General features: G+C 33.4%; 2 protein-coding genes and 1 pseudogene across 3 annotated transcripts; all 3 read right to left on the bottom strand.

The window, feature by feature from the left end:
* Positions 1 to 102: 102 nt before the first annotated feature.
* On the bottom strand, positions 103 to 2,091 carry LOC146535838 (pancreatic lipase-related protein 2-like). The gene is made up of 5 exons (XM_085190740.1): positions 1,957 to 2,091; positions 1,677 to 1,869; positions 1,161 to 1,555; positions 550 to 883; positions 103 to 216 (listed from the first exon to the last, which is right to left on the bottom strand). The coding sequence occupies exons 1-5, from the start codon at positions 1,991 to 1,993 to the stop codon at positions 171 to 173; spliced, it is 1,005 nt and encodes a 334-aa protein (XP_085046866.1). The 5' UTR covers positions 1,994 to 2,091; the 3' UTR covers positions 103 to 170.
* Positions 2,092 to 7,267: 5,176 nt separating this feature from the next.
* Positions 7,268 to 9,508, bottom strand: LOC146535837 (pancreatic lipase-related protein 2-like; annotated as a pseudogene). Its single transcript, XR_014878293.1, has 5 exons — positions 9,471 to 9,508; positions 9,186 to 9,375; positions 8,330 to 8,727; positions 7,842 to 8,180; positions 7,268 to 7,362 (listed from the first exon to the last, which is right to left on the bottom strand). The product of XR_014878293.1 is annotated as a pancreatic lipase-related protein 2-like (transcript).
* Positions 9,509 to 12,644: 3,136 nt separating this feature from the next.
* Positions 12,645 to 14,903, bottom strand: LOC146535836 (pancreatic triacylglycerol lipase-like). The gene is made up of 5 exons (XM_085190743.1): positions 14,775 to 14,903; positions 14,260 to 14,440; positions 13,592 to 13,989; positions 13,046 to 13,379; positions 12,645 to 12,801 (listed from the first exon to the last, which is right to left on the bottom strand). The coding sequence occupies exons 1-5, from the start codon at positions 14,809 to 14,811 to the stop codon at positions 12,756 to 12,758; spliced, it is 996 nt and encodes a 331-aa protein (XP_085046869.1). The 5' UTR covers positions 14,812 to 14,903; the 3' UTR covers positions 12,645 to 12,755.
* Between the last annotated feature and the right edge of the window lie 4,003 nt (positions 14,904 to 18,906).

The raw sequence follows: 18,906 nt of genomic DNA, 5'->3' as shown, positions 1-18,906 counted from the left end.
ATTGATTTATAGAACATGAATTTTCATTTGCTGATTGAATATGAAAACTCGGATTTTACTGGCGTTATGAAATATTCAAATAGAATAAAATAAAACAAACAATTGAGTATTGTTATTGTATTTATCCGTTTTCCATTCAATTTATGTATTTACGTATTACGTTATATTCTCTAGAAAGGCCAGCTGTTGCCAGTCCGCAAACTGTAGATTCCCGTTCTGTAATAGTAATAAAATCATTATGTTGTGTAAAATAATAAGATTTTCATGAATAATAGTATCTGAAATTCTTATTGAAATTCTTATATTAATTGAATTTAAAAATAACGACATTTTAGTTTTTCGTCGTTATTTTATTTTGTGCACGAAATATTGCAATTGAGTTTTAAAATCCTTACTTTTAATTAATCAAGCTGAAATGCAACTGAGTTACAGCTACTTCAGTCTCATTTTAAATATTTTTTTATCATAAGCTCACAAACTTTGATATTGATTAACATTGTTTAGTGAAGCAAAACAATATTAAAAAATTTATAAATTTAAATTACACACCCTCTCTTGTTCAATATTCCATTGCCCATGCGAAGCTGAGCTCCTGTACAAGCACTCAGTTCAGCATCACGGATGCTGACACAACGTCTTCCATTAAAGTGGTTTGTTCTTACACTCGAAGCGAATAGTTCGTAAGCACGGCTATGAGAACAAGTACTGATACGACAACCAGGTTGGGGATTTCTACCACCGTTGGGATAAAAATCAGCATGTGAAATAGCGTCCATTATACCCAGGATTCTCCCATCGGTATGTATAGACTCCACATAAAGACCAGAGTTACGATTTAAGGCATTTGAATTTCCTCCCCATGTAGGACCAGCGGGATCCAAGCCTGTGTACAAATTAGAATATACAATTTAAAAAGACTTTAAAATACTGGTAAAAATTAAAATATCTTTATCGATTGTCCGTTATATTAAGTATTTGGTTCGCCAAAAAGAGAGTATTTATTAATTGAATTGGCTGAAATATTGATTTTTAAAATGTGAAGTGATAATGTTATTAAAATACGAAAGTAATTCATATTGGTAGATAAATATTTGTATAGTGGTAGCAAGTGAAACCGCGAGCGGGCCCTTTAGCATCTAATATATTTGTAATTAAGGCACCTGTAACGCGTGTTGCGCGCCCTCCAATAGTGCGTCCAGCGTTTCCTACGACGTGAGCTCCCAAACTGAAACCCACTAAGTGAAGTTGATTGAAGTTGCCTCCAGCATTGTTAAAAAGCCATTGGATGAAATTTCCGAGATGTCTGCCAACATCTGGAACACCTCGAGCTGCAACATTGTAGTATGAATTGGCCAGATTGCCCCAGTCTACTACGATAACGTTAACATCTCCTGAGTCGAGAAATGCTGAGGTGATCATCGGGTTTATGTTAGAGTTGCCATTGCTATTCCATCCGTGAACGACAACTTTAGTCGGTCGGTTTGCTCGGTAGTTGGAGTTTCTCACTGAATTGATATTCCCGTTGACGAGTACTTGACGATTGTTACGATTTTGCCTACGAAAATAATTAGAATCATAAGAAATAAATACAAATTGAAAATAATGAATTAGATGATTTGAATGTTTTCAAAAATATAATAATAACATATTTAAATCATTTGTATTTTTCATATTACCTAGTGAAGAGCCAGTATTGATTGTTGGCGCCATTTCTAGCAGCGTCTAACATATCCTCATCCTCATATGGCGCCTGCAGATCAACGAGCTCAGGTGCACTATCATCGCCTCCCATCCAAATATAACGACTAACGCCTTCTACATAATGGCTATTATCCAGTGGCACTGGGGGAATCACACTACTGTATCCCACTGAAATAAAATATATATATTAAATAATTTTAATACGTGAATTAAAATCTTATTATATAATATAATAAAAAAATAATTTAATATTACGTTTTATTAAAGCGAAAAGAAGCACTAAGGACTTCATTGTCGATTGCAGTGTTCGATTTTTTCCTCTTTCTTGCTGTATATTTATGTTACTTTTTATCTTATAACATGGACTTTATCTCGTCTTAGGTCTTCATTAAGATAATTGTCAGTTATAAAATATTTATGTAGGGAGACCATAAACACACTTTCGATTTTAAATGTGAAAAATTTATTCTTTTTAGATTATTTATCAGAATAAAAAAAGAGCAAATAAAAGAAATAATCTGTAATTGTTATTATTTCTAACAATAATTCAAGATACTGAATAAATTAAATATAAACGAGTAGAAATTGATAAAACATTGAGTTTATTACATGTGTGACGAGTCCCAGGCAACGGTTGTAGAATATTCGTTTTGTTTTACTCCATTAAACGTTTTGACAATACCATGTATTGAGCGAAAGATTGGTTCGCTAATTAAGCCAATTATTTATTTATATTTCTCTTCCTATTTTTTTCTGATCTTTATTATATTTCTATATTACATACTAGGGGTAGCATCGCTCGCAAGCTCCTGATTACTTGGCTTGTTGGAATGATAATAAAAACCGGTTAAATACGAGTCGGACTCTCCCAACGAGGCTTCCGTACCAATTTCAGGGTTGTAGGCCACCGAGAAGTACAATTTATAAAAGTTGATAAACTTAAATTTGTGGGTACATGCAGTCGTTTTGTATGAAATAAAGTAATAGAAAGCTCTAACGTTTTTTTTTCTATTAACTATTTATTAATTTTCACTTTTCGCTTTTTTCCCTTTATTTGTATTTCATACACAAAATACACCAAAACTGATGCGTAAATTCTCGCACTTTTCTTCTTACGTCGGATTACTTGATTTTTTCTTTGCTTCAAGGTAACATAAATTTCAGTTAATTACCTCCAAGGGATCTCGAGATAACGGTCTTGACATTCGGACAGACGGAAAACAAAGATCCTATAACCGTTCTCAACCTTTTCAACCTTTTGAGGCACGGAAAACTACTAATAAGTCTTCGTCGAAGGACAACGATTTGCTTTTCTACTACACTAAAAGCCACTTACAATAATTTCACACATTTATCAGTAAATCCTAAATTAATTGACCTCAGCTAAAGCAGACAAAAGACCGACGTTGAGCTTTGAAAATTGAGAAAATTCGGCGAAAAGTGGGGAATGGAGTATCACATACTAAGTTCCCTCTGCCTACCCTCCTATATGCGGGATAGTTGAAGAAAGAAAATGCAGTGTGAAGTTGAAAAAAAAGCGAGAAAAGAAGAATGACAAAGTTATATTAGCCTTTCTGACTGAAACAGAATAATTAGATCTGGTAATTATTAGTAAAAAATGTGACAATTAGTGTTTTTAAAGGATTGGATGTGTTTATTAACAACTTATAGTGTTGTTTCACTTGTTTACCCACCAGACGAAAAAAATCTTGGAAATATGTATCGATATATCATAATTAAGCTATCAATCAAGTTAAATCTCTATCTGTGCGACGTGTTGTGTCGTCAGTCTTTTTGTCAATTAGTCTCAGTTCTTCTCTTTGATGTTTCATATGAATATCAGATGGGTATCTAAAAGGTTGGATTTTTAATATTTTTAGCGGTTTTTTGAAATTGGTTTTCAAATTTTAATCTGCATATAATTTTGATACAGCTGTTATACAAACTTAAGTTATTTATTACTGAGGCGTGTGCGGCGATGTCCCTTTGATATAACCTGAGATCCCACCGTTAAAACCTGCAGGTATCAGTTTTCTTAATTAAACTTATATTAATGAATAATACATGATTAGTAGAACAGATTACACCTGGGTTGTCTGGAAGAATCCTGCCGCAATCACCTTTAATTACATTTTTTCGTAACTCGTTTTTGGAGAAAATTGCACTCATACGTTTTTTATATGAATAGCCCATCATTTGAAAGAAAATCACATAAGGAATTGGAAAATTAAGGGTTGCCAGCTCTCAGTCTGCCGCAAGTCTAGGGTTGCCTGGTTTAAATATGTCACTAAAAGTTAATAATTTGCACTCATGTGTTTTTTAAATGAATTATATATCAAATTAAAGCTTATTTTTTTCTGAACACTATAAAACAGCGTTGCCTGGAAAATTCCTGCCGCAAACAGGGGTTGTCAAAGATGAAATCATCCTTATTTTTCAAGTAAAATAATAATCCATAATATTGAGTCTTCGCAAATATTTTATAGCTACCTAATTACTCTTTTAAATAGTGCGATATCTGTCGACTGACTTTTATTGATAAAACATCATGTCGTCACTTATTTGTTTACTTCGCATACACAAATAAGATAAGATTGATTGGCTCAGATAGATGGATTAAAGTCATTTTCCATCATATTAAAACCTAATTATGTACGTGGGGCCTTGTAATTGTGCATTTGCAAATTTAAATAAAACTGTTTTACGGTTTTTCCATTTGTAATATAACAAAAAAATATAATTCCAACAAATCCAACTAAAAATCATATTAAAATCTGACTCAGGGTTTAGGAACTGTAGCCTTCGTTGTCTCAAAATATGTAATATTACGTGCGCTTCGGCCAATATAAATAAGATTAAATAAACATATTCTTATCGAAATGGGGTTACCCACAAAGTCTAAAACTTATACTTGTACAAATAAAAAAATATTTTCGTTTATAATGCTCTTTAGAGATCATTTAAGTTATTTTTTTTATAGAAAATAACGAGGCAAACCAGCGTACGGGTCACCTGATGGTAAGTGATCACCGCCGCCCACGACCCCGTGTACCAACACCAGAGGAGCTACAGGTGCGGCCTAAGCAATTGCAATTAATAACTAAGTACACTCAATTCATACCAATATTATAAACTCGAAAGTAACTCCGTCTGTCTGTCTGTCTTTTACGCAATCAGGGCCAAACCGCTAATTTAATTGTGATAAAATACTCATATAGAGACACATGAGGGTACCGGAATGAACATAGGATACTTTTTTTTCTCATATTTGTAATACAGGGTGAGTCATATTGAACTTTCCGATTTCAATAAGGTGTGTATTAAAAACAAAGCGACATGCAGTAAAAATTATTTTATTGTTTGAAAGCACATAACATGCAGTTTTAATTTAGTTGGTTTTAAAAATGATATCTGTAAATGTCTACCTCCATTGACCACACACTGCTGAAGCCTTTCCCGGAAGTTGTCCATTACTCGTCGAGTCATATTCAGCGGAATAGCATTGATTTCTTCCGTGATTGCAGCCTTCAGTTCATCGATGGTTCGGGGACGATGCGTGTACACCTTTTCCTTCAGGTAACCCCAGAGAAAGAAATCGCAGGGGGTTAAATCAGGTGATCTCGGCGGCCACCCAACGTCACCTCGCAAAGAAATGAGATGACCGGGAAACATTTGTCGCAGGATTTCCATTGAACGCCTGGATGTATGGGCTGTAGCACCATCTTGTTGGAACCAGATGTTATCGTTGTCATGATTCTGCGTTAATTCCTCCAATTTCGGTTTCAGAAAAGTTTCAAGCATGTCGCAATACCGAGCAGAGGTAACTGTGACGACTTGACCATCTTCTTCAAAAAAATAGGGACCCCACACACCAAACTCTGCAATAGCGCACCACACTGTCACTCGAGGGCTGTGAAGTGGTCGTTCGTGTAGGTTTCGTGGGTTATTCTCAGCCCAGTATCGAAAATTCTGTTTGTTGACAGTTCCGGCGAGGTGAAAATGTGCCTCATCACTGAAGATCAAAACAGCAGTGCGGGGGATCTGCTGAATGTCGCGGCATAAATTTGTTCGTGTGTCTAAGTCTCTAACTGTTAATTCTTGCACTACCTGAATCTTGTATGGGTGAAATTTAAGGTCTCTATGCAGTATTCTGCGGACACTACTGAAAGATAATCCTAGTGAAGCGGCATGTTTCCGAACAGAACGCCGAGGGGATTGTTGAATTGAAGCCCGCACTCTATCCACGTTTTCCGCTGACGTTGACGTCCTAATTCGGCCTTGTGGTCTTGTTTTTAATGCTGATGATGTTGCTCTAAAATTTGATACCCAATTTCTGATTGTTGGTCCAGTGGGAATGGGATCACGTCGACCAATAGCAAAATGTAAACGGAACGCACGCTGTGTTGTGATCACGGAGCCGCCATTTTTAATAAACTCTTCAACTACGAACGCACGATGTTGTCCCGACCAAGCCATTGCTCACACTAAAACTGCATGTCATGGCGCGTCTAATGACACCATCCCCACCCTTCTACTCCTTCCCTTCTTCGTGCAACGTCCTTCCAAAACCGGAAAGTTCAATATGACTCACCCTGTATTTTCGATATATACCAATATATTAAAATAATTAATTTGACAAGGAATTTATTCCGCCATGTTAATAACAATCGTCGCTACGCGTTGCTAAGCAACGGCTTGCAAAGTTTGCTGTTTTAAGAAAACGTCACCCACAGTGAGTTTGCTTAATGCATACATGGTGCGCGCCGATATAGATTTATACAAATCTCTTTATACAAATCATTAACAAAAATTAGATGATTTCTATAATTTGATATTCATCCTTATGAAAATAAATATAATAGTTACTTTTAGTATTTCATCTATATGGAAATTATAGTTTACTGTATAACATACTAATAAATAATTAAGGAGATGTCACTGATTCGGAATGACCTAGCCTACGAGTGGTACCTATAGTATGACCGACGCGAAAGATGACTTTGATGGTTTTGTAAATTTTTATATATTTTCAAATTTCTATTATTTTTTATGTAATTATTTGCTGCTTGTAATTAATTTACCTCAGTTCGATTATTGATATACCCATGTTATACACTTAAAATATCGTAATTTTAATCATTTGGGATTTAATTTAATATTGTTCGCAAAAATTAATAATTATTTAATATAGAAAAATGTTGAGTACGCGCGCACGGCAAACTTTGGGTACTTTTTCTAATATTAAGAATTTCCTTCAGTTACTTTTTTTACTTCTTTTGTTTGTTCATTTTGGATACTCAGATATTTTTTCTAATAATAAATCTCCACTTATTATTATTTATTAACTTATTTAAATTATTTAAGCTTATATTTTCGCGGGCGTAGCCGCGTCCGGGCCCACTAGTATATCTATATATACAGACCCTGGCGATAGCCGGGATTAATGCTAGGAGGAAGAAGATATTATTAAAACTATATATTTTTAAAATATATACTCGAAGTCAATTTAAATAATTTATTTGCTATATAAATAAAAACACACATAAGACGTATTATATATAAAAGAAGTCTTTTTTCATTGAGGTTTTTTCTTGTTCGTTAATTTTTCCACATCTTTAGAATGGCCAACTGTTGCCTGTTCGTAAAGAGAAAAGCCCCCATCTATAAAAGAATAATTTATTTTTTTATTTCTTTTTAGTTTCAAGCTTTTTTTAGCTTCATCTGTAATATAATATTTTTCCCCACATATAGAAGTGTAGACAGAGATAATTTGGGGGAATTATTAATATTTTCAATTCTTATATAACAAGGCAAAGCGCGAACAAATTAAAATATTAATAAATAATAATTCATTCACCCGTACAGTCACACTCTTCAGCCACTGCGCCACGACTGCCTTTTTTTATAATAATTTATCATTTTGCAGAGAGTTTGGGTTTCTATTTTAGTGGTATTCATCTCATTTAGTCGTATTATATTTCATGTGGACATGTTTTGCACTAACAAATCCATTTACATTATATTTATACTGTAGTAAAATTTTTACTAATACAATGCCAAATATTTGGATGTGAACTACGTCCGAGCCGAAGCATTAAATAAGCTAATAAAGGTATAAAGAAATAATATACTTTACGTACCCTCTTTTACTTAGATCGCCATTACCCATGCGCAGTTGAGCGCCAGTACACGAACTTAGCTGCGCTTCGTTAAGATTATTACATTGTCTTCCAATAAAATGTGAAATGTTGTTCTTACACTGGAAGCAAAATATTCGGTAGAGCGGCCGTGGGAGCAGAGACTAGTGAGGCAACCTGGCTGCATATTCCTGCCACCATTAGGATAAAAATCAGCGTGCGAGATTGGGTCCATTATACCGAGTACGCGTCCGTCTGTGTGGATGGATTCCACGTACTGTCCGGAGTTGGTGTTTAAAGCTAATGAATTTCCTCCCCATTGAGGGCCTGCAGGATCTAAGCCTTAAATTGAAAACGTATATTTATTTATTTATAGTATATTCACAATCACGAACAAACAAATAATAAACATAAACAAATTTGTAATAGTTATCAAAGCCTTACATCATACGTTTTCAAAGCACAACTATAATATATATATATATATATACCTGTAACACGCGCTGCACGTCCTCCAATAGTACGTCCAGCATTTCCTACAACATGTGCTCCTAAACTAAATCCAACCAAATGGAGTTGATTCCAGTTTCCACCGGCGTTATTGAAGAGTCAAGTTAGAAACCCTCCTAGATGATTACCAACATCAGGGACTCCACGCACGGCGACGTTGTAAAGTGAATTGGCAAGACGATTCCAATCCAGCACAATTACGTTTACATCTGCTACAGCTAGAAAAGCAGCTGTTATGAGGGGATTCATATTAGAGTTTTTGCCATTGTTGTTCCAGCCGTGGACAATTACTTTAGCGGGACGGTTGCCACGATAGTTGGAGTTCCAAACCGAATTAATGTTACCATTTACCAATATTTGACGATTAGTGGGATTTTGCCTGTAATAAAAATATTAAATCATAAATTCATATAGCCCTACGTGGCTTTGTCCTAGGTTCACCTTTCAGAAAATAGTAGCGTTAATACTGGAGAAAGATCATGTACAAGCGTGAGGAAGCCCCGGAGGACATGGATGAAGCTCTAGGGATTAAGAGAAGTAAATTCATATTGTAGTTCGCCATAGTTGCACGTTTGAATCTTTATAGAAGGGAATATTTAGAAAGAACACTGTCATTGGGGTTTACTCGGACGGACTATAACGCTACAAAGTATATTTTGTTAAATGAGAAAAATAAATCTTAATTGATTCTCTCTGTTTTTAACTTTATCTAATGCCGGAGAATAAAAAGTGAAATGAAAAATATATACATTTAATTGAAACATTATGAATTTGTGATTGTAGTATCATTGATTTGCTAAATAAAAGTATAAAATAAAAATGTTATATTATTACTACCTGGTGAAAAGCCAATATTGGTTTTCAGCACCATTTCGGGCACTTAAGAGCACCTGGTCGTCGACTTCAGCCTGTAGATCTACAAGAACAGGTTTATCGTCCTTGCCTGTCATCCAAATATAGCGGCTCTCCCCTTCTACATAGTGGCTATTATCCCCTGGTACCAGAGGAATTGTACTACAGGAACTAACTAAAATGAGATATATCACAGTATTAATATATACAATTCGATTTAATATTATGGAAATTATCAATATATTTAGTGATTTTAATTTTCTTACTAACCCGCTACTAAAGTGAGGATAATCGCCAAAACCTTCATGATTATCATTTTCTCTTTTTGCTATTTGCTATTTATCTGTAATTACGATCGTAATCTATCATTCAAATTTATACAATAATTAATAAAAAAATCATCAGCAAAAACAACAATGATAAATACGTATAACTTGCATCTAATTTATGCCTACGGCTTTACTCTACATTATGTAAATTAAAAATTAAATCGGTTTCCCGCTCTGATCAGAGTAGGCAGGGGGAATCAGGTGTTACGACACTGCGTTCCCCATTTTCCACTGAATTCTGGAAGCAGTGGCGGAACGGCGGATATGAAAATATAAATTTAAATTTCACTTCATTTCCTCGAGTGGGGATCGAATCCATAACCAGTCGCGTGTAGAGTTACATTGCCCCTGCGCCATGACTGGCCTCAAAAAATATTTTATTTCATAGAAATAATTCTATTGTAATAAAAAAAATGTTAATGCAAGTAAGTAAGATGGAACGAACAAGATTTTAATATATTCCGTACAAAAATTTCTGAAATTCAGGCTCAGCTTATCCAGAGTCCTTTCATCTGATACCTCACTTGAACTAGCGGCTTTAATACCAAATTTTGCCCCCCTTTATTTTATTTTTAGTATGTAACCATAAATGTATTGTTTTACGATTTTTTTCCTAATCTAGTACTACTAGATGCTAGCTGCCAAATTTCATAATTCTAGATTAACCGGAAGTACCCTATTAATTTTGATTCCCTTTTAGTGTCGAAATGCGTATTTTTTGCTATTTAAAGGTATTATTTTATAAAATTTAACTACAAATTTCACTACAACTTTTTCTACAAGTTTTCAGATTTTTTTCCTGAACAAATACCATCTGTAAATATCATACTAGCTGTCAAATTAATCTTAGTTTCCCAGGTTCCCTCTGCTTACCCTGCTGTGTACAATTTATATTAATTGTATTATATTATTTATTCTATAAATAAACATCTTTAAAAATATTATGATCAATCAGGATAATTAAGAGACCATGACGATCAAGATAAAAATTTGGATAATTTTGCTTGGAAATTCGATAGATTTCGGAATCAGTCACTTGTATGTATGTGAAGAATACGTACATTTCCTTGGTTTTTGAGTAAATCTTCAAATTTGTCTATATTTTAGATTCTACTAAGCTATTAACTGGTACGATCCGTATTAAAAAAAATATATTGCAGAAGTATTTTTTTAAAAATAATATGTAAGTTACAAATAAAGCTGTGAAGTTTAATATTTTTTAAATTACTCGTATAAATGTATTTTATGATTATTAGTTTCCAATTATTTTATCTTTCAAGCACTTTCTTTAAAGTGTGTGTGATATTTAATAGCATTTCTAGCAGTTAACATGGTATGGTATGGTTCTAGCGTGCCAGTTGAGCACATATCACTTCGCCAATGTCATTTTGTATGGAGAAGACACGAAGGAAAGCAATTAATATAATAAATAATTATATTTCGTCGCTCCATTCGAAAATATATTATTTAAGTAGTAATGACGTTAGATTCCGGTAAAAATTAGGAACATGTTTTAGCTGTTCCATTCTGGCTTCGAAACATATTCCATTCCTGTTTCGGCTGTTCCTTTTTTAAGGTTCCGTACCTCTAAAGGTGAAAACAGAAACCTCATAGGATCACTTTATGTCCATCTACCAAGACGGTTTATTTCAAGATCTGGAGGTATCAGGTTAAAATGAATATGAAACATAGTACACGTCTTGGAGGCCTTACGACACAGAAAAAAATAAAGCTTCTAAGTCATCGCGATATAGAAGATCAATAAATTTATGCATGGTGATGATATTATAATAAATTAATTTATGTATCGATTTTGCTGCATTGACTCTTTAAATTTTATAACCTGGATCCAATCTAGCATTAAAGTACTCGTTAAGATGAATCCTACAAACCCATATTCGATGAAATTATGTCGCGAAGTTACCGAATTCTTATGGACATCTTCCAGCTCCGTCATCAGACCCTGGTAACCATCTAGCACCGAAGTAATAAAAGAAATAAAATCTTGCTTTTTTGATACTCATATTCGGTTGATCGAAATAAAATATGTACGCAAACACACATTTTGTACTAGGGGCCATGTTGGATTTGATTTTTTTAATTTATTGTATTCTACAAGTTAAGCCCATTCACTTGATACCCATATTAGGATAGTTGTTTTAAAATATGTATGCTGCCATTTTGTTACGGCAGCCATGTTGGATTAACAACAAAACTAAATCTTTATATAATTATATTGTCACCGTTAATATATCTACTAAAATCCCTTACCTTACCGAAACATTCAGATCGTAGATACGTATATGATTAGATCACAAAGTTTTTTTTGGTAAGCACCTAGTATAAAGTCATTGCATTTCTCATTAAGATACGAATACTTCCATTCCCCATTTTCCGCCAAATTCTTGAAGTATTGCGTGTAGAGCGGCGCTGAACGCTGCGCTCTGCCTTGTTTTCGGAGACAGGAAATGTTAATATTAAATATTTCATTCCTCCGAGTGTAATCGAATCTACCTGTCGCGTTTACGATCGCAGTTTTAGATTTTTAATTAGAAGAACTCTATGAGTAATCTTTGAGATAGAGACTAAAAAATATACTAAGTTATATTTAGTTTAGTTTATATTTATTATTATAATTTTTGTATAATTTTGGTTGAATGGAATAAATATTTCAACATTGTACTCGTAAGTTGTGTAACATTATATCTTATTAGATTTTATGAAGCCTGTACAAAAAAAATGGAAATACCTAAGACTATTTTGATAAAGAGTACTGGAAGCGTTTAGATTAATTATTAGGTAAAATACGATATGTTAATTTTCGATAAAATATTAATTACGATTATCTATACGTAGGTTAGTAATTCATTATTAACATTAATAATCAAATATATAAGAATATCGATATTATTATCGATATTCTTATATATTTGATTATTATAGGGTTTCCCATGTGAGGTGATATGAACAGCATATACAAAAAAATGCTATTACTTGTAAATGACATTGTTAAGATGTCACAGCTTACTAGAAAGCTAATTATTTTTTTTATTAAATATTCAATTTCATGTACTTAGAGAAAAAAAATGGTTACAATAAAAAAAATATATTTTTCAATAAATAAACATTTAATAGATACACAATCTCACTAAGTTCCGTAAAACATTATTTTTTCTTTATTTTTATATTCATTAATTGCATGAAGGTACGCCCGTATTTGGTATCTTTAGAACGGCCAATTGTTGCCTGTCCGCAATGAGTACAGTCCGTTTCTGGAAATGAAGAAATATTAAATAATTTATTTACTGCTCTACCACAATATATTGTTACATATATTGTAGATGAATGGATTGATGAATAAATTCTTAAATTCTAATTTAAACTTACATTTTAATTCTTACAGTTAATAATAATTATAGAATAATCCCAACGTAGGAGTTGTTTATCCTTATTCTATTTATTAGCCATTATAATAATATTCTAATTAAAACAATATGTAAAATCATTATTACGAACCCTCTTTTACTTATATCTCCATTGCCCATGCGGAGTTGAGCGCCGTTGCATGCACTTAGTTCTGCTTGGTTGAGATTATTACACCGTTTTCCGATGAAATGATTTGTTCTCACGCTGGACGCAAAATATTCATAAGCGCGGCTGTGTGAGCAAGCGCTAGAAACACAACCTGGCTGGAAGTTCCTCCCACCATTAGGATAGAAATCAGCGTGTGAAATAGGGTCCATTATACCGAGTATACGTCCGTCTGTATGGATGGATTCAACATATTTTCCGGCGCTAGGATTTAAAGCCAATGAATTTCCCCCCCATGTAGGACCTGCAGGATCTAGGCCTAAAATAAAAATATACAATTTAATTAAATATTTTAAAGTTCGTTAAAACCTCCTCTCATTTCACTGAAAGGACGTTTTAATTGAACTATGACTGATAGCTTCAATAAAAAGCGACGAATAATAACTCTTAATAAAGTCTTAAAAAACTTTTAATAAGCAATCAGGAAAAAAATGTCAAGGTATATATTTATATAGAAATATATTTTTATACCTGTAACACGAGCGGCACGTCCACCGATGGTGCGCCCTGCGTTACCCACGACGTGAGCTCCCAAACTAAATCCGATCAAATGTAGCTGATTAAAGTTTCCACCAGCACTATTGAACAGCCAATTTATAAACTGTCCCAGGTGTTGACCAACATTAGGAACTTGACCTGCCACAGCGAGATAATTCAAGTTTTGGGCAACACCGCCCCAGTCTAATACGATTACGTTGACATCAGCGACCGCCAGATACGCAGATGTGATGAGAGGGTTTATATTAGAATTGCCATTGCTGTTCCAGCCATGGACAATTACCTTCGTGGGACGATTGGCACGGTAGTTGGAGTTCCAAACTGAATTAATATTACCATTGACCAATAGCTGATGGTTATTAGGATTTTGCCTGAAAAAATATGCATGTTAAATATTTATATATCGTAAAATGTACAAATTAATGTCAACCCAAATATAATTTAGCGTTCATTAATATGTTTTAATGCTTCAAATTTAGAGTGGTATTAGTTAACTATAAGTTGAGTAGTTATCGGTTCTCGGGTCAGAAATTGAAATTCAGAATTCTTATCCTAATTAAAACAAGTTATAATTAGCTATTGATTGTATTTTAAGTACTAATAGACTAGAATAATACAATTATTATTTAATAATTACTTACCTGGTGAAAAGCCGATATTGGTTGTTTGCACCATTTCGGGCAAAGGATGCATCAACTTTAGCATGTAGATCCACGAGCACAGGATTGCCTTCGTTGTCTGGCATCCAAATATAGCGACTTTCGCCTTCTACATAATGACTATTATCCTTAGGTACGAGTGGAATCGCACTGCTATAGCAAGCTGAAATTAATTGTTTTTAGAAATTAAAATATGCAACTTGTTTTTATTATTTTCACGCTGTATCCTGTACATAGCAGGGTTAGCAGAGGGAACCTGGGAACCTAGTATTAAAACACTAGACTTCTGGGGGAATAGCGGAACACAGTGCTGCGCTTTTGCCTCGTCACCAGAACAAAGAAATGAAAATATAAAATATTTAATTTCTCCGAGTGGAAATCGAATTCACAACCGTCATCGAACACACATCTTTATGCCTTTGCGCTTCAACGGCATCTGTGTAACTCGATTTAATATAAGTATTTTAAAAAAAATATATTAACTTTTCACTACTCACTTGCTACTAAAGCGAGAACAATCGCCAAAATCTTCATGGTTACAATTTTCGCGCTTAGGTTTTCTGCTGTATTTATTTTGTGTTTTATCTGTAATTATGATTGTTATCTATCATTCATTTCGATGCGAAGGGAAAACGTAGGTTAAAAGATGTAGGTAATAGATACGTACGTATTACCTAATAGAAGCTATAACTTTTTTTTATACGTTCTGTGCGATAAGCTGATACTGGGGAGCCGAGAGCACCGTAGGCCACATGGGGCCGAACCTGGTTTTGACGTGAAGTAATGTCTCGTTTTACTGATGTTCCCAGATTCTTTGAGGCCTTGCTTTCCTTGATATGATCATAATACTAGCAATCTTTGGGAACGCTCAGGGCTAATGTAGGGCGAGGCTATATAAGGGTTGTGTTTTGGAAAACTGGCGACACAAGCAATGGGGTTTTTTTAGTGATTGACGCGCAAACTTGTACCTTCTTAGGGTTGAATAGGACCAGGTTCCTTTTACCCCATTTAGAAATAGCTCCGAGGAATGCCTCAACTAAAGACACAATTTTATTTCGGCACTGGTTGACGTTTTCCCGAGAAAAACTTACGTTGCCGGAGTAAGCAGCGTCCCCTGTGCTATCATCTGCATAGCAATGAATGCTAAAATCTTCCGATATGTCATTAATATCATTAACAGACAATAGCAAAATTTTCGCTATAAATACTAAACAGGCACAATCCGTCGTTTATATATATTAGTTTAAAAATATTTTTTCTATATAAATATTTAAAGATTAAGTAAGTATCACGCCTAATATTAGAAATAAAAATATATATTTTCTTAACGATTCCTAAAAAAATAAACTATTTACCTTAAGTGTTAAACAAAGAAAATTAAGGGATGCTTTTAGATATTTTATAATATAGTCATTTGGGTCTGAGAAAAATGTAAACAAAGAAAACAAAGTATCTTAAAACATTTATTTAGTTTTTTATTTCTATTGATTTATTGCAGAGAAAAGTTTACCATATATGGCCTTGCCACTTCCCATTAGACGTTCCAAATCTTTATGTATATTTAAAAAATCTGTTATAGAATATTATTTTAAGACCAGTTCTTTATGAAGACGTTTGATTATTCCATTTACTTAATATATATTTTGTTATTATATGACATTAATATATTTTATATATGTATAGAATTATGTATTAGGGTAAAATATTATTTTAGTATGAATGTTTGTTTGCACCACCCACTATATATATTTTTAATTTTATATCTCCTAACCTCAAGGTTGTCTGGAAGAAATCGCTAATTAGCGATAAGACCGCTTTTTGTACTTCACACAATGTTAGGTGCATATAAGTAGGTACTAGATGTAATTTGTAACTTTATTTTCTTTCTGTTTGTGGTGTACAATAAAGTATATATATATAAAATAAAAAAAATAATAAATATGTTAAATGCAACTTGTTCTTATGTTGACTCTTTTAAAACCCTCACTCCGTGATAAATATGGTAATCTATAAATATAAAAGGACTTGTCCTCACTGACTGAGGTAAGACGCACGCACAGCCGTAACCGCTGTGCGTAGAAACGTGAAATTTGGACAGATGTTTACTTTTGTAATCTGGACATCCACTAAGAAGGGATTTTGAAAAATTTTAACCCTAAAGGGGTGAAATAGGGGTTCAATGTTTTTATGGAAAAAAAATTACATCGGCACCGATTTTTATAAAATTTGAAATTTAGATTTTTAAAAGTATTTCATTGAACACGTGTTTCATCGTTTTCTAGAATTCTCCCGCTAAGGGTGCAAAAAAGGGGTTGAAAGTTTGTATAGATTTTTTTTTAAATCGGCACCGATTATTATAAAAATTTTAATTTAGACTCTTAAAAATATTTAATTGAACATGTGTTTCATGGTTTTCTAGAATTCACCCACTAAGGGTGCAAATAAGGGGTTGAACGTTTGTATGGAAAAAATTTTAAATCGCCACCGATTTTTAAAAAATTTGAAATTTAGACTCTTAAAAATATTTCATTGAACACATGTTTCGTGGTTTATTAGAATTCACCCCTAATTACGCCAGCGAAGCTGCGCGCGTCCGCTAGTAACTGAATAATAATAAAGGTTGCAAGTAATCTAATATTAAAAAAAACGATTTATTTATAATTTTAAATAAACTTAACATACATTTGTAACTTGGAATTAGATAAGCATTTACCTATAATTATAGTGAAACAAAACAAAAAAGCTTAGAAGAGAAATGTAGATACAAGAAAACTAGTCTAGTCAACTATTTAATAATTATTAAAAGTTAAGAAAATAATTTAAATCATTTATGATATTCCATTTTATTTAAAGGGTTACATAAGTTGTATAAATATTGTTATATATTATAATATCATATAATTAATCATAGCTAGCACTATGCTAGCGTATTACTTCCATAGTCATTAACTATGAAAGTAATATAAACTAAAACATAAACCAAAACTCCATCACCTGTAAATTAACCTTTTCATGCTTTGTTTACATTTTATCTCACGGCTCCTTGAATAGGGTATAATGGGTATTATACATATAGTACTTATACGACAAACGTTAATATAAGTGAACAACGCCACCTGTGAATTATTTAGTTAGTCTTTGCAATATCTTATCAGATAATAATCTATATATATAAAACGACTTGTCCTCACTGACTGAGGTAAGACGCACGCACAGCCGTAACCGCTGTGCGTAGAAACGTGAAATTTGGACAGATGTTTACTTTTGTGATCTGGACATCCACTAAGAAGGGTTTTTAAAAAATTAGAACCCTAAAGGGGTGAAATAGGGGTTGTAAGTTTGTATGGAAAAAAAATTAAATCGGCACCGATTTTTATAAAATTTGAAATTTAGATTTTTAAAAGTATTTAATTGAATACGTGTTTCATAGTTTTCTAGAATTCTCCCGCTAAGGGTGCAAATAAGGGGTTGAAAGTTTGTATAGATTTTTTTTAATCAGCACCAATTTTTATAAAATTTGAAATTCAGACTCTTAAAAGTATTTAATTGAACACATGTTCATGGTTTTCTAGAATTCAACCCCTAAAGGAGCAAATAAGGGGTTGAAAGTTTGTATTGAAAAATCTTCAAATCGCCACCGATTTTTATAAAATTTGAAATTTCGACTCTTAAAAATATTTTATTGAACACATGTTTGATGGTTTATTAGAATTCACCCCTAAATAAGCTAACGAAGCTGCGCGCGTCCGCTAGTCTATATATATAAAATCGAAAGGTCACTCACTCATCACGAAATCTCAGAAACTACAAATGCTAGGAATCTCAAATTTTGCATAGGAGTTACTTATAAGACGTAGATGCTCGCTAAGAAGGAAATTTGCAATATTCGATTTCTAAGGGGTTGTTTTTGGGGTCGAAAGTTTGTATGAAACTTCGTTACTACAAATGCTAGGAGTCTCAAATTTTGCATAGACGTCACTAGGACGTAGTCATGGAGACAGAAATTAATAATAACACAGTTCACGCGGGTGAAACCGCGAGCGGGCCGCTAGTATTTAATAAATTGTAAATTTATTTCCGGAATAAATAAAAACACTTATCTTAAAACGAAATATACGCCGGTATCGTGCAAGTTATCATACATTTGTATTTTCCATACCCCACCTGCCGAGCACGCCACTATTAGACTCGTCATAAATCTTATTCTACCATACAACTTATTTGTCTGGTTTAACGCCAGAATTCGGTGGAAAATGAATGTCCGAATGTCCTCTACCTACCCTAATGTGTGCGAGATACAGTGTGACAATAAATATTTAAGTCAGACGAAGTGATGCTGCAATAATAGCAGTAGAAAAAATAATGTAGAAGCAGGCAGAAAAATTCGAGAAGCTCTCAATAAAATACACAATTGGAGAAAAGTTTGAAGGATTAAATTAAAAGAAGACTCAAGATTCATATTAACTTCACCAACAAAAGAGATCAAATACAGTAAAGTACTTGGGCATGCCGCTGGATGCCAAAATACACTGAAACTCATGTTAAGAAAAAAGAGCAATAGAAATACTTTACAAATGGATGCAGTTAGTGGCTGCTTGGAAGAAATTCTACTCTAGCTGTATACAACAA

Source organism: Heliconius melpomene, chromosome 10 (assembly GCF_056956725.1).
Source record: "Heliconius melpomene rosina isolate 202511_hmr_F chromosome 10, ASM5695672v1, whole genome shotgun sequence".
Lineage (NCBI taxonomy): Eukaryota > Metazoa > Arthropoda > Insecta > Lepidoptera > Nymphalidae > Heliconius > Heliconius melpomene.
Note: the sequence above shows the minus strand (reverse complement) of the source record. Positions and strands in the feature narration are given on the sequence as shown.